This window comes from Mytilus galloprovincialis, chromosome 12, assembly GCF_965363235.1.
Source record: "Mytilus galloprovincialis chromosome 12, xbMytGall1.hap1.1, whole genome shotgun sequence".
In the NCBI taxonomy this organism is placed as follows: Eukaryota; Metazoa; Mollusca; class Bivalvia; order Mytilida; family Mytilidae; genus Mytilus; species Mytilus galloprovincialis.
Window position 1 is genome coordinate 79,830,716 of NC_134849.1, and position 17,856 is coordinate 79,848,571.

The window sequence follows — 17,856 nt, forward strand, 5'->3', positions numbered from 1 at the left end:
AAAAAAAATAAAATACAGAAGTTATCTCCCCTTGCCATTATTAAGTTCATGTGAGTTGAATAAGACCAATCTATTTTATGGTATAAAGAGCTGACTGATGCAACACACTTTTTGTCTTGTTAGGTTACATTCTCATTGCTTTATTATATCCCACATCTACATTTATTCAGTCTACATACATTTATATATGTATCTCTTTAAGTAAGTTAATAGAGAGATTTCTACAAACTGATATGAAAAAGGATGAGAAAGTACCTAGGGGCAAAGTGAATGAAAAACACAACTACATGTCTTAAAAAGGACAAAAATAGGGGCAACTAAAGGACTAAGTGTATTACATGTCTTTAAAAGGACAAAGGTCAAAGTCCAGAAAATACTACAAGAAAGAAAAATCAAGGATATGCCAAATCTAGTCCATGATTCTATAAAAAAATAATTTTTTGAAGGTTAAAAATTTTTGTCGAGCCTGTGACTTAAGTCGCAGAAAGCTCGACATAGGGATAGTGATCTCAGGCCTCGACAATAACGCTTGTCCGATTGTTCGGTACCAGAGGTAAAAAAGGTCGGACAAGTAAAAGCTATACCAAGCTTGTCCGATGGGACAAGTAGAATCATTCTGCAGAAAATAAATTTTAATCAAACTTTGATGAACAAAGTATAATTATTAATGTGGTAGAGTGTTTAGCATTAATATTTATTTTCTTTTAGAATAATTAATATTAATTACCAGTAGTAGTTTTATGATATGTTTATTAAGAGTTCATCAATTCTTCTATTCTCTTATATCTAATTAGTACAGTTCTACTCTATTTTTCTGGTTCATTAGTCAGTCAGTCATGTGTCATATTATCTTGTCTACTATTGGTCACAGTCATTAAGTTCATAGTTTTTGCCACTGTTTTTGATATACCTTGAGAGAAAGCTTTACATGTAGCAGCCATATTTAAATAGTTATATAGTCTAATATTCTGGACACTTATTCCATATTCATAAATCAGGACCAGAATATCTTCATATTTTATTGATCTGGTGATGTTTCCAAATACGGAGATAGACCTTTGTACTATATACATTGGTCAATTTATTTATGTCGTATGAATAAAACATCTTTAACTTGACGAATCCATTTATTCTGTCCAAGAACCCTACTACATTAACAAAAAAACAAGAAAAGAAGATTTGTTTGACATCTTTCCTTTTTAAACTGAAACTAATTGAAACTTTTTATTTCTCAAGACCCCTCAGACTTGCAATCGATAATTTAAAACTGGTTCTTTGTCAAGTACTTTTAACAGGTAAAAAGCACACTTTTCTCAGAAACCAGTCTTACCGATCCCATTCAACCATGTGCTTTTTAAATAAGGTAACTTTAAAAGACAGTTTGTCACCAGGTCGGAAATGATTCGGCTCCAAGTTTAATAGACAGTTGGGCACTGTAGGAGACATATTTCATAGACATGATTAATATACAGTTTGGCAAGGCAGTAGACATTTCTTGACCAAGACAAATCAGAACTTCTTTTCCTAACTTATTTTGTTGCTTTATAATAATTAATACCAATGTCCATAACGTATTTTTTAAATAAGAATGAGGAAATTATTTACCATAAAAATCATCAAATAATGTTTGATCTTTATGTAGAAAAAACAATACTTGCAATGCAGTGACCTATAGTTGTTAATTTCTGTGTCATTTGGTCTTTTGTCTCATTGACAATCATACCTCATATTATTTTTATTGATTGCATTTGAATAAACTTTTTTCATCTTTTAAAAAAATAGGGTAAAAATCCAATGAGTGTACATTTAGAGGCCAATCAGATGGTGCCTCATGTGCAAAGTATGATGAGACTTTAGCATTGATAAAAACTAGAACCTAAGTCCTGTGACACAACTAAATTCAGTTGTTCATGGCTCACATCTTTTAAAAGTATTTCAAAGGATATAAATCTAATTCTGTTCAATTTTTTTTTAATTCATTTTGTTCCTTGAATCAACTTGAAATGCAAAAAAGGTTAATATTAAGATTTTTTTTGGACAAGTTACAATTTCATTCGGACAAGTAAGTTTTGGTATGTACTTGTCCTACTGGACAAGTTGAAAAAAAGTTATTGTAGAGGCCTGGATTTGACGGCGGATAACGTCTTAAAAGCTTCATATTTTAGAAGGTTGAAGACCTGGATGCTTCATACTTTGTATATAGATGCCTCATGTTATGAAGTTTCTTTCAGTCACATGTCAAATGTCCTTCACCTCATTTCCATGGTTCAATGACTACTTGAAAAAATATTTTTTGTAATGTTAAATTCTCTCTTATTATAAGTAATAGGATTACTATATTTGGTATGTGTGTACCTTGCAAGGTCTTGATGCCCGTTAGACGGTTTTCAGTTGACCTCGACCTCATTTCGTGAATCAGTTAACAAGGTTAAAATTTGGTGGTCAGGTCCATATTTCAGATACTATAAGCAATAGATCTAGTATATTCAGTGTATGGAAGGACTGTAAAGTGTATATGTCCAACTGGCAGGTGTCATCTGACCTTGAACTCATTTTCATGGTTCAGTGGTTACAGTAAGGTTTTTGTGTTTTGGTCTGTTTTTTTATTCTGTATGTAATAGGTCTACCATATTTGGTGTATGGAATGGTTGTAAGGTGTACATGTCTAGCTGGCAGGTGTCATCTGACCGTGACCTCATTTTCATGGTTCACTGGTCAAAGTTCAGTTTTTGAGTTTTGGTCTTTTTATTTAATACTTTATGCAATATGTCAAGTATATTTGTTGTATGGAAATATTTTATGATGTACAGTGAAACCTGGGTAAACTGAACCCTGAATTTCAGTTTAAACCGAACAATTTTCAAAGTCCCACAAAATTTCCCTATCAACTAACGTTAATCTAACCTGAAAAAACCGAACCCTGTCAACACCGAATTCCGAACGCTTTTTGAAGGCTCGTTAGTAAATAGGTATTTAAAAATTACCTGTCAAAATCGATCGATAGCAATCAAAACAAAAAAGTATATTTAATTATTTGCATGATTTAATTAAACAAACACAGGATGACAGAGTATCCCGAGGGTATTTGAGGTTTAATCATTGTTAATGAACTGGTGAGTTGTTATCACAAACTAATTAGCATGTTGTGTCTATGTATTCAGAGATCAATTTTTTTTTATTTTGTAAAGAAACGTTAAACTGGTCCGCTGCCCCTGTCGCCGAAAAGGACAAGAATTGAACTTTCCCTTGGAACAATTAAACGTTTTGCTACTGAATGGCAGTAACGAATTTGTGACCGTACATATTTGATTAACGTGCATTTAATTAAATAATAGTTTAAGCGCTTCACTGGATTAAGAAGTCGTGCAACACAACAAGGCCAATGTCTTTCGAATTATATTTACGGGATGCCCGATTCCCTTTAGAGCCCCAATATATATATTTCAGATGCTCCTCCAGACTTGTGTTCGCTATTTATCAACGATAAAGTCCGAGAATAAACTGGAGCCCTGCTGTTGTTTCGCTTTTATCTTGTGGCAAAGTATCAATCAGCGGGTGGCCAGTTTAGTCCGAGAACTCGTGTGTACAGATAATTGAAAATGACGATCTGGATTCAACTACAGAATCGTCATTTGACAGTGACTGAGAATCTGAATTGGTCAGTAAATTAACGGATTAGATGAAAATTATAAAAAGGAAAATCGCAAAATCGCAAAATCGCAAAAAGTTGGAAATCATTGAACGATTAATACATTTACACAACAAGGAGCGTGATTGACAGACAGGCGTAAATTTTTACATTTACATCTAAATCATCATGAAAAGAAATTGCTGTCTGCTGTGTTACCTAACGTCCCTTGTCAGTAAGTGCTAAAATTATTTTGGTGCCGACTTCCGTTTACCTCTTCAATCCGAACACCTGTGAAAACCGAACAAAACTCAAAGTCCTGTGGGTGTTCGGTTTGGACAGGTTTCACTGTATATGTCAATTGCACAGGTTTTATTTGACCTTGACCTCATTTTCACGGTTCATTGCTCAGTAAGGACATTCTTTTCAATATATTTTTATTATGGTTTACTTACAGAAACTTACTACAGCTGCTGGGAATAGAGATATAGAAGCTTTAAAATTATGTCTACAGAATGGTGCAGACATTGATTATCAAGATTAAATGTAATTTCTATGTTATACTTACAGAAACTTTCTACAGCTGCTGGGAAGGGAGATATAGAAACCTTAAAATTATGTCTACAGAATGGTGCAGACATTGATAATCGAGATGTAAGTAAAATAGTCACATTCAAAACTACCTTATTTTAACAATTCATAGAAACATCATTTGAAGATACAGCCTTTTATGGTACATGAACAAAAAAGACACAAAACTACATGTTACTTAAAATTAAAGCACAGTGAAACAGTGAAAACTACAAGTTACTTCAAAATGTTGAATATTGTACATAAACACACAACAACAATTTACTTTAGAACTATAAGAACAGAAGTAAAAAAAATATAAAAACAAGTTGCTTCAGAACATAAGAGATTGTACATAAGCAGTATAAAACACACAACTACAAGTTACTTCAGAACAGAACACATTGTACACAAGCAGTATAAAACACACAACTACAAGTTTCTTCAGAACAGAACAAATTGTACACAAGCAGTATAAAACACACAACTACAAGTTACTTCAGAACAGAACAAATTGTACATATTAAGAAATATAAAGCACACAACAACAAATTACTTCAGAACATAACAGATTGTACATAAGAAATATAAAGCACACAACAACAAATTACTTCAGAACATAACAGATTGTACATAAGAAATATAAAGCACACAACAACAAGTTACTTCAGAACATAACTGATTGTACATAAGAAATATAAAGCACACAACAACAAATTACTTCAGAACATAACAAATTGTACATCAGCAGTATAAAACACACAACTGCAAGTTACTTCATACCATAACAGATTGTTCATAAGTAGTATAAAACACACAACCACAAGTTACTTCAGAACATAACAAATTGTACATAAGCAGTAAAAAAACACACAACAACAAGTTACTTCAGAACAGAACACATTGAACATAAGAAATATAAAACGCACAACAACAAATTACTTCAGAACATAACAAATTGTACACCAGCAGTAAAAACATACAACTGCAAGTTACTTCAGAACAGAACAAATTGTACATAAGAAATATAAAACACACAACTACAAGTTATTTCAGAACAGAACAAATTGTACATAAGAAATATAAAACACACAACAACAAATTACTTCAGAACATAACAGGTTGCACACCTGCAGTATAAAACACAACTGCAAGTTACTTCAGAACATAACAGATTTTACACTAGCAGTATAAAACACACAACTACAAGTTACTTCAGAACAGAACAAATTGTACATATAAAGAAATATAAAGCACACAACAACAAATTACTTCAGAACATAACAGATTGTACACCAGCAGTATAAAACACAACTACAAGTTACTTCAGAACAAAACAAATTGTACATATGAAATATAAAACACACAACTACAAATTACTTCAGAACATAACAAATTGTACACCAGTAATAAAAAACACACAACTACAAGTTACTTCAGAACAGAACAAATTGTACATAAGAAATATAAAACACACAACTACAAATTACTTCAGAACATAACAGATTGTACACCAGCAGTATAAAACACACAACTACAAGTTACTTCAGAACAGAATAAACTGTACATAAGAAATATAAAACACACAACTACAAGTTACCTATGAACAGAACAGATTGTACACCAGCAGTATAAAACACACAACTACAAGTTACTTCAGAACAGAATAAATTGTACATAAGAAATATAAAACACACAACTACAAGTTACTTCTGAACATAACGAATTGTACACCAGCAGTATAAAACACACAACTACAAGTTACTTCAGAACATAACAAATTGTACATAAGCAGTAAAAAAACACACAACTACAAGTTACTTCAGAACAGAACAAATTGTACATAAGACATATAAAGCACACAACAACAAATTACTTCAGAACATAACAGATTGTACACCAGCAGTATAAAACACACAACAGTTACTTCAAGTTTCTTCAGAACAAAACAGATTGTACTTAAGCAGTATAAAACATTCAACTGCAAGTTACTTCAGAATATAACAGAGTGTATACCTGCAGTATAAAACACAACTGCAAGTAACTTCAGAACATAACAGATTGTTCATAAGCAGTATAAAGCACATAACTGCAAGTTACTTCAGAATATAACAGATTGTATACTAGCAGTATAAAATACACAACTACAAGTTACTTCAGAACATAACAGATTGTACACCAACAGTATAAAACACACAACTACAACATGTACAAGTACTTCAGAACATAACAGATTGTACATAAGCAGTATAAAACACATAACTACAAGTTACTTCAGAACATAACAGATTGTACATAAGCAGTATAAACACAAATTCAAGTTACTTCAGAACATAACAGATTGTACACAAGCAGTATAAAACACATAACTACAAGTTACTTCAGAACATAACAGATTGCACACCAGCAGTATAAAACACACAACTACAAATTACTTCTGAGCATAACAGATTGTACATAAGCAGTATAAAACACATAACTACAGGTTACCTCAGAACATAACAGATTGTACAGAAGCAGTATAAAAATACAACTCCAAGTTACCTCAGAACATAACAGATTGTACATTAGCAGTATAAAACACATAACTACAAGTTACCTCAGAACATAACAGATTGTTCATCAGCAGTATAAAACATACAACTACAAGTTACTTCAGAACATAACAGATCGTACAACAGCAGTATAAAACACACAACTACAAATTACTTCAGAACATAACAGATTGTACATAAACAGTATAAAACACGTAACTACAAGTTACCTCAGAACATAACAAATTGTACACAAGCAGTATAAAATATACAACTACAAGTTACCTCAGAACATAACAGATTGAACACTAGCAGTATAAAATATACAACTACAAGTTACCTCAGAACATAACAGATTGTACATCAGCAGTATAAACATACAAATACAAGTTACTTCAGAACATAACAGATTGTACATTAGCAGTATAAAACACACAAATACAAGTTACTTCAGAACATAACAGATTGTACATAAGCAGTATAAACATACAAATACAAGTTACTTCAAAACATAACAGATTGCACACCAGCAGTATAAAACACACAACTACAAATTACTTCTGAGCATAACAGATTGTACGTAAGCAGTATAAAACACATAACTACAAGTTACCTCAGAACATAACAGATTGAACACAAGCAGTATAAAATATACAACTAAAAGTTACCTCAGAACATAACAGATTGTACATCAGCAGTATAAACATACAAATACAAGTTACTTCAGAACATAACAGATTGTACATTAGCAGTATAAAACACACAAATACAAGTTACTTCAGAACATAACAGATTGTACATAAGCAGTATAAAACACACAAATACAAGTTACTTCAGAACATAACAGATTGTACATAAGCAGTATAAACATAAAACTACATGTTACTTCAGAACATAACATATTGTACACAAGCATATTATATATACAAATACTTAATATATACAAAATTATGTTGTTAATTAGACAAGAATCATATAAAGTGGGGTCTCATTTTGTTTGTCTCCTTGTACTAAATCAGGAAATGTAACTATTTTTCATATTTCTTTGAAAAAGTTACTTTTTAAAAAATTGATCATTATTCTGAATCATGTTAATCAGACAGATTTAATCATTATATTAACAAATACTTGTTAGAATTATATAAAGTGAGATGTCATTTTACTCAGAGAATTGTAATGAATCCATTGATATAAATATTTTATTCATTTCTTAAAAAAAAAAAATTAACATGACAGTTCTGATGGAAGTTTTGACATCTCACAAAAAAAACTTGTTGTTTATTTGTTGTTTATATACAATATAAATACAAGTGTGACTGGTCATTTTATTCAGTTTTGACCACTGATTCATGTGATATATATTTTGTTTATATTTATTACACAACATTGTCCAGTTTATCAGACAAGTTTTGATGTCAGTTGTATTATTCCAGGTTGGTGGACGGACAGCATTAATGTGGGCTGCCGAGGAAGGACACCTGAAGGTCTGTAGATTCCTCATTGATAGAGGATGTAAGATCGACATCACAACAGTATGTTATCTACTTAGTCTGATCACATTACTATTAATCTACACTAAATCATGTTGTTAATTAGACAGGTTTAATGAACAAATATTTGTAATAATTATATAAAGTGGGGTCTCATTTTACTCGTATTATTGTTCTGAATTAGAAAATATTACTCCTTTTCATGTTTCTTAAAAAAAATAATATTTTATTAAAATGAACAATTATACTGAATCTACACTAATTCCTGTTGTTAATTAGACAGTTTTAATGAACAAATATGTGTAAGAATCATATAAAGTGGGGTCTCATTTTGTTTGTTTTGTTCTACTGAATCCATTGATATAATTATTTTAAACATTTCTTGAAAAAAATATTTTTTTAAGATATCAGGTTTTATGGAAGTTTTGACATTTCACAACAAAACATGTTTATTTATTGTTTATATACAATATAAATACAAGTGAGACTGGTCATTTTATTCAGTTTTGACCACTGATTCATGTGATATATATTTTGTTTATATTTATTACACAACATTGTCCAGTTTATCAGACAAGTTTTGATGTCAGTTGTATTATTCCAGGATAGAGGTAGAGTGACAGCATTAATGATTGCTGTCCAGGAAGGACACCTTGAGATCTGTCGTCTTCTCATTGATAGAGGATGTAAGATCGACATCACAGATGTATGTTATCTACTTAGTCTGATCACATTACTATTAATCTACACTAAATCATGTTGTTAATTAGACAGGTTAAATGAACAAATATTTGTAATAATTATATCAAGTGGGGTCTCATTTTACTCAGTTTATTGTTCTGAATCAGAAATTATAACCTCTTTTCATGTTTCTTGAAAAAAAAATATTTTATTAAAATGAACAATTATACTGAATCTACACTAATTCCTGTTGTTAATTAGACAGTTTTAATGAACAAATATTTGTAATAATTATATAAAGTGGGGTCTCATTTTACTTGTTTTGTTCTACTGAATCCATTGATATAATTATTTTACACATTTTTGAAAAAAACAAAATCTTCAGATATCAGGTTTAATGGAAGTTTTGACATTTCACAACAAAACATGTTTATTTATTGTTTATGTAGAATATAAATACAAGTGTGACTGGTCATTTTATTCAGTTTTGACCACTGATTCATGTGATATATATTTTGTTTATATTTATTACACAACATTGTCCAGTTTATCAGACAAGTTTTGATGTCAGTTGTATTATTCCAGGGTAGAGGAGTGACAGCATTAATAAAGGCTGCCAGGAATGGACACCTGGAGATCTGTCGTCTTCTCATTGATAGAGGATGTAAGATCGACATCACAGAGGTATGTTATCTACTTAGTCTGATCACATTACTATTAATCTACACTAAATCATGTTGTTAATTAGACAAGTTTAATGAACAAATATTTGTAATAATTATATAAAGTGGGGTCTCATTTTACTCGTATTATTGTTCTGAATCAGAAAATATTACTTTTTTTCATATTTCTCAAAAAAAATTATTTTATGAAAATGGACAATGATACACTAATTCCTGATGTTAATTAAACAGTTTTAATGAACAAATATTTGTAAGAATCATATAAAGTGGGGTCTCAATTTGCTTGTTTTGTTCTACTGAATCCATTGATATAATTATTTTAAACATTTCTTGAAAAAAATATTTTTTAAAAAATATCAGGTTTTATGGAAGTTTTGACATCTCACAACAAAACATGTTTATTTATTGTTTATGTAGAATATAAATACAAGTGTGACTGGTCATTTTATTCAGTTTTGACCACTGATTCATGTGATATATATTTTGTTTATATTTATTACACAACATTGTCCAGTTTATCAGACAAGTTTTGATGTCAGTTGTATTATTCCAGGAGGATGGATGGACAGCATTAATGTATGCTGCCGATAGAGGACATCTGGAGATCTGTCGTCTTCTCATTGATAGAGGATGTAAGATCGACATCACATCAGTATGTTATCTACTTAGTCTGATCACATTACCATTAATCTACACTAAATCATGTTGTTAATTAGACAGGTTTAATGGACAAATATTTGTAATAATTATATAAAGTGGGGTCTCTTTTTACTCATATTATTGTTCTGAAACAGAAAATATAACTACTTTTCATGTTTCTTAAAAAAAATATTTTATTAAAATGAATAATTATACTGAATCTACACTAAATCATGTTGTTAATTAGACAGGTTTAACAAACAAATATGTGTAAGAATCATATAAAGTGGGGTATCATTTTGTTTGTTTTGTTCTACTGAATTCATTGATATAATTATTTTACACATTTCTTGAAAAAAATATTTTGTTTAATGGAAGTTTTGACATTTCACAACAAAACATGTTTATTTATAGTTTATATACAATATAAATACAAGTGTGACTGGTCATTTTATTCAGTTTTGACCACTGATTCATGTGATATATATTTAGTTTATATTTATTACACAACATTGCCCAGTTTATCAGACAAGTTTTGATGTCAGTTGTATTATTCCAGGAGGATGGATGGACAGCATTAATGTTTGCTGCCTTGGGAGGATACCTGGAGATCTGCAGACTCCTCATTGATACAGGATGTAAGATCGACATCACAAATGTATGTTATCTACTTAGTCTGATCACATTACTATTAATCTACACTAAATCATGTTGTTAATTAGACAGGGTTAATGAACAAATATTTGTAATAATTATATCAAGTGGGGTCTCATTTTACTCATATTATTGTTCTGAATCAGAAAATATAACTTTTTTTCATATTTCTCAAAAAAAATTATTTTATGAAAATGGACAATGATACACTAATTCCTGATGTTAATTAAACAGTTTTAATGAACAATTTGTGTAAGAATCATATAAAGTGGGGTCTCATTTTACTTGTTTTGCTCTACTGAATCCATTGATATAATTATTTTTAAACATTTCTTGAAAAAAATATTTTTTTAAAAATATCAGGTTTTATGGAAGTTTTGACATCTCACAACAAAACATGTTTATTTATTGTTTATGTAGAATATAAATACAAGTGTGACTGGTCATTTTATTCAGTTTTGACCACTGATTCATGTGATATATATTTTGTTTATATTTATGTCACAACATTGTTTAGTTTATCAGACAAGTTTTGATGTCAGTTGTAGGATATGTTGTATATTATTGATATTGATAACAAAGTATTGTACATAATAGTTACGTGTTATTTGGTTATATTATAGGATGATGGATACACAGCTTTACATTGGGCTGCTCGGGAGGGACATCTACAGATCACACAATGTCTGGTAAAACAAGGAGGTGCAAGTTCCCTGGTTACAACACATGAGGTAATATTTTATAGTATATGACCAGTGTCCAACTATTAAGTAATGAATCACTAAAAGGATGTATAAGATATGGTTGGATTCTGTGTAAAGGCTATAATTAAAAGTCATTATACTCATATGATTATTATTTAAATTGGACTTAAAATATGAAAAAGTTATATAGACTTGAATGGCTAAATTTTACTATAAAACACATAGACTATCATACTGGCTGTAATTAAAGTCAGTGTAAACAAACAACTTGTCAAACAAAACTTACACCAATCTGTTGTCATGACAATTATAACAAAGACTAATCACTAGACAATATTTGTATGTTCAATAAGACAGAAATAAAAAATGTTTAATAATTTTATATTGTGTTGGCACTTTGAAAAAAATGTGAAAGAGATGATCCTATAAAGACTATAATTTTCTTAAAATTCCTGTATTTAAATTGTGTAGTGGGAGAGATACCTATCAACTTTGTCATAATTTATTTATTTCCTTATTTTAACAATATCAGTGATAACACTAAAAACCATAAAATGCTGTAAAATAACAATATAAAGATATAGGAGGGTAGAAATAGGGTATACAAATAGAGGAGGGTGTGGATGGGGTATACAGATTTAGGAGGGTGTGAAGAGGGTATACAGATATAGGATGATGTGGAGGGGATATAGATATGGGATGGTGTGGAGGGGGTATACAGATGGGTATACAGATATAGGAGGATGTGGAGGGGATATACAGATATAGAAGGTTGTGAAGGGGGTATACAGATATAGGAGGGTGTGAAGGGGGTATACAGATATAGGAGGGTGTGTAGGGGGTATCAGAGCTCCAGATAAGAATTCACAAATTGGGGTTTTTACCCAACATTTTCTTATATAATTGGGTGATAAAGTTTTTTAATTGCATTATCAATTCCAATTCACCCCTCAAGTTGATACCAAATTGGGTTTTTCACCACCAAGCTCCTTAATGTATTGGGTTTTTTCATCAACACAATATTAATGTTTATAGGCAATATCAACCCCAGATTGTTTTCCATCTTAAATATGTTTCTTTCTTTGTTTAGCTGTTTTATTTGGTTTAGGGTTATTGTTTTTGCTAGCTGTTTTATTTTGGTTTATTCACTGAGGAGCAATTGTAGGTTTAATTTGTGTTCCGTTTCAAACCTTCGGCCAGATTTGCATTTTCTCACAAAAACGGATATGTGTATTCACAGGCACTCGTCTTATACCTTTATATAATAAATTGTGAGACCAGTGCCTGTGTGTGTATTCATGAATTAACCGTAAAATGAAAAAAAAATAGTATATAAACTCTAATTATACTTGAATGTTTTTGTTTTATTCAATTTACATAAATCTGGGTTTAGTTGTCTTTTATTAGAAATTTTGGTTTCTGATGCTACATGTATATCATGTCATAATTGATTTGGCCATTTCACTTTTTCCAACTGATTTCGTTTTTGACGAAACCTCGTGTTTATTAGCAATGTTCTTGTTAAGGTACGCACACACGCCCGTGCGTTCGATGGACGCTTCCTAAAAACACTGGCTGAGTCTTGTTATCATCATAACTTTCCCTTAGCTTCTCAAAAGAAGCAGAAAACATGCTTCTATTCAATATTTTTACCGGTCATTCACTTTCGTTTTAATTCAATGTATGTTATAATAAATCCCGAGCAATGCGCCAAAAAATGACTACATGACACACGCTAATTGGATAAACGCCGAGAAGATCGAAATGTTTTCAAAAAAATGTGTACCAATTGAGCAAAGGAAAACTCCAACAGGGACCCATTTTAGCTGCTTGATGCAGGGATCTATTTTGAGAACGAAAGGAAATTTCCAATTATAAATATTATAAAAATAGATTTACGCGACGAATGTAAGCAGATAAGGGTAAATAACGCAAACGGTAGCCAATAAAAGGGTTGAGAACTCATGGTTTTGGTATATAATTGGGTTTTCCTTTGAATTAATTGGGTTATTGAACCCTGCAATGGGCAATTGCATTGGGTTTTTTATTATTTGTATTGCGTGATCACGCAAATACGCAGCTTATCTGGAGCTCTGGGGTATACAGATATAGGAGGATGTGGAGGGGGTATACAGATATAGGAGAGTGTGGTGGGGGTATACAGATATAGCAGAGTGTGGAGGGGGTATACAGATATAGGAGGGTGTAGATGGGGTATACAGATATAGGAGGATGTGGAGGGGGTATACAGATAGAGGAGGGTGTGGAGGGGGTATACAGATAGAGGAGGATATGGGGGTATACAGATAGAGGAGGGTATGAAGGGGTATACAGATATAGGAAGGTGTGGAGGGGGTATACAGATATAGGAGGATGTGGAGAGGGTTTACAGATATAGGAGGGTGTGGAGAGGTATACAGATATAGGAAGGTGTAGATAGGGTATACAGATATAGGATGTGGAGGGGTTATACAGATATAGGAGGATGAGGGGGTATACAGATATAGGAGGGTGTGGAGGGGGTATACAGATATAGGAGGGTGTGGAGGGGTATACAGATATAGGAGGGTGTAGATAGGGTATACAGATATAGGAGGATGTGGAGGGGGTAATACAGATATAGGAGGGTGTGGAGGGGGTAAACAGATATAGGAGGATGTGGAGGGGGTATACATAAATAGGAGGGTGTAGATAGGGTATACAGATATAGGAGGGTGTGGAGGGGGTATACAGATATAGGTTGTGTAGGGGGTATACAGATATAGGAGGGTGTAGATAGGGTATACAGATATAGGAGGTTGTGGAGGGGGTATACAGATATAGGAGGGTGTGGAGGGGGTATACAGATATAGGTTGTGTAGGGGGTATACAGATATAGGAGGGTGTGGAGGGGTATACAGATTAGAAAATCATGAATGGAAGAAGAAAAAAATGAAAATGGAGAGAAATCAGTAAAAAATTAATGAATAGAAAAGAATTGGGTGCAAAAATATAAAAAGATAGAGAATAATATTAGGGTGTTAGAAATATAAAAAAACTGTCAATAATGTGTCCACAAAATTAGAAAAGATAGTTAAAAATTAAGACCCAAAGGTCCTCCGCACCCTCATGTAGACATAAGGATGCATTTACCAATGTTCAAACTGCAAAGAAAATTATAGGACAAAAAAAAGTTAGAAGCCTATTTAAAGTCTTTACAAAATTGTGCAAAATAATCTGAATGTCGTCTCATGAGTTATATATATATGGTTAGCATTTGTTAAGATAAAATAAATCACCACTCAGCTGCTACTGGTCTTACTAATTGTAAGATATGTGCTACAGAAGCCTTCTTTGTAGTTATCAGATGAAAGCAATATAAAGATGTATCTGTATTTCAGGGTGATACTCCATATGATCTAGCAGCAGCAGAACAAAAGGGGCAGTATAAAGAAGTGATGGAATACTTACAGGTACATATAGTGATAGATATGATGGTGTTGAATTACAAATGCTTACACTTAGAATGAATCAAGTAGAAAATCAGTTACAAAATATAAATAATATAAACTAAGAAATTAAATGCCACAAAACCAAGATACTTCAGGAGAGATATCTTATAAATTAAACATTCTTTAAGTCTTGAACAAAAAATTTCAAATTCTAATGAAATTATTTGTTTTCACGATTTTAATTGGACAACATGATATATTTCAGATCCTAAATTCCACCCTTTAACGGACTTTAACTAAACTTAGCGGAATAGCCTTCATTTTTCAATTCAAGAATTTATTGTTGTGTCTTTTATTTCATTCTAGAGTTTTTCGCATTTACTTTTATCTTGCTTGAAGATATATGGATTGATATTTGGTATATAGTTCCACCATGACAAATTACAGATCAAGTTCAGATTTTGTTCCAGTCTGATGATTTTGTGCAGAGTTTTGTTCCTTGGACTTCGAAAAATTCATGCAAATATTCTGTTTTCCACACTTTTATATGACCGCAAAAAATTTGCGTCGTATAATGCTATGGTGTTGTCGTCGGCGTCGTCCGAAGATTCATTTTGTTTCCAGAAAATAACTTGTGTGTTAGTGTATAGATCTCTCAGAAATTGTACCACAATGTTCCATATCACAAAGGGAAGGCTGGGATTGAGTTTGGGGGTAATTGCTTCAACGGTTCAGGAATTAGGGGCAAAAAAGGGCCAAAAACAAGTATTTTTCTTGTTTCCAGACAGTATGGATCTTTCTAAAATTGTACTACAAGGTTCCATACCACAAAGGGAAGGCTGGGATTAATTTCCGTTCGCGGTAATTACTCCAAGAGGGAGGGGGTTCAAAATGTTTGGGGGGATTTCTTCTTCCAATTCTTTTGGGGGGTTCATATTTTTTTTCTTTTTTTTTTGAGAATTCAAATGATTGCACGGTATTGTGCAATAGCAAGAAATCTTCAATTGCACAGTATTGCGCAAAAGCAAGAAATCTTCAATTGCACAGTATTGCGCAAAAGCAAAAAAATCTTCAATTGCTTAGTATTACGCAAAAGCAAGAAATCTTCAATTGCACAGTAATGCGCAATAGCACAGTATTGGGCAATAGCAAGAAATCTCCAATTGCACAATAGCAAGAAATCTTCAGTTGCACAGTCTTGCGCAATAGCAAGAAATCTCCAATTGAACAGTATTGTGCAATAGCAAGAAATCTCCAATTGAACAGTATCGCATAATCGCAAGAAATCTTCTTTTGCACTGTATTGCACAATAGCAAGAAATCTCCAATTGAACAGTATTGTGCAATAGCAATAGCAAGAAATCTTCAATTGCAAAGTATTGTGCAATAGCACAGTATTGCACAATAGAACAGTATTGTGCAATAGCAAGAAATCTTCAATTGAACAGTATTGCGCAATAGCGAGAAATTTCAATTGCACAGTATTGTGCAATAGAAAGAAATCTTCAATTGCACAGTATTCAGCAATAGCAAGAAATTTTCAATTGCACAGTATTGCGCAATAGCAAGAAACCTTCAATTGGCCAGTATTGCGCAGCAACATAGTATTGCGCAATAGCAAGAAATCTTCAATTGCATAGTATTGCGCAATAGCAATAAATCTTCAATTGGCCCAGTATTGCGCAATAGCACAATATTGCGCAACAACATAGTATTGCGCAATAGCAAGAAATCTTAAATTGCACAGTATAATATTGCTCATAGCAAGAACTCTTCAATTGAAAATAAATACAAATCTTTTAACCAATTTCAATGGGATTAATTTAAAGTCATTAATTTTTAGCTCACCTGGCCCGAAGGGCCAAGTGAGCTTTTCTCATCACTTGGCGTCCGTCGTCTGTCGTCGTTAACTTTTAGAAAAATCTTCTTCTCTGAAACTACTAGGCCAAATTTAACCAAACTTGGCCACAAACATTATTAGGGTATCTAGTTTAAAACATGTGTCCGGTGACCCGGCCAACCAACCAAGATGGCCGCCATGGCTAAAAATAGAGCATAGGGGTAAAATGCAGTTTTTGGCTTATAACTCAAAAAACAAAGCATATAGAGCAAATCTGATATGGGGTAACATTGTTTATCAGGTCAAGATCTATTTGCCCTCAAATTTTCAGATGAATCGGACAACCCGTTGTTGGGTTACTGCCCCTTAATTGGGAATTTTAAGGAAATTTTGCTGTTTTTGGTTATTATTTTCAATATTATTATAGATAGAGATAAACTGTAAACAGCAATAATGTTCAGCAAAGTAAGATTTACAAAGAAGTCAACATGACTGAAATGGTAATTAAACTTTGTTTGATTTCAACTAAAATTAAATTTTTGGTGGTTTTTTTTATATGCTGAATCTAACCATGTTGTTAGATTTTGGATATCAGACCATTCTAGGTAAATTAAATGTCCCATTTCGAATTTTAAGGTCTTTGACCACATTTATTTTGTGTCAGAAACTTATATTATGTCAAAAATTTGATCACAGCTTGAATATCGTGTAAAAACTTGCCCCAACTGTTCAGGGTTAGACCTCTGCAGTCGTATCTGGCTGTGCTCAGCGAAGCATTTTATTTCTATCATGCTTACAGATATTGATTTGATATTTGTTATATAGATTACAACATGACAAGTTAGAAATCAAGTTAGAATTTTGTTCCAGTACAATGAATTTTTATCCGGTAGGGTACTGTGTATTGCCATTCAATGCTCTCTTACCTCAAAAACTTTATGAGATAGGTAAAAACTGTTTGAAGCAAAAGGGGTCAGCAAAACATGATCTACAAATTGTCAA

At 32.1% G+C, this 17,856-nt stretch overlaps 1 protein-coding gene and 1 long non-coding RNA gene across 2 annotated transcripts in view; both read left to right on the forward strand.

Annotated features, from left to right (window-relative positions):
* Positions 1 to 4,277, forward strand: part of LOC143053875 (uncharacterized) — a 93,890-nt gene extending 89,613 nt beyond the window's left edge. The window contains exon 6 of the long non-coding RNA XR_012971491.1: positions 4,086 to 4,277. This is a non-coding gene — a long non-coding RNA (uncharacterized LOC143053875). The remainder of the gene's footprint in view (positions 1 to 4,085) is intronic.
* Positions 4,278 to 10,796: 6,519 nt separating this feature from the next.
* LOC143054962 (caspase-3-like) overlaps positions 10,797 to 17,856 on the forward strand; it is a 37,753-nt gene continuing 30,693 nt past the window's right edge. The window contains exons 1-3 of the mRNA XM_076228054.1: positions 10,797 to 10,883; positions 11,503 to 11,610; positions 14,964 to 15,035. Coding sequence (XP_076084169.1) covers positions 10,806 to 10,883; positions 11,503 to 11,610; positions 14,964 to 15,035 — 258 coding nt within the window. The 5' untranslated portion in view covers positions 10,797 to 10,805. The remainder of the gene's footprint in view (positions 10,884 to 11,502; positions 11,611 to 14,963; positions 15,036 to 17,856) is intronic.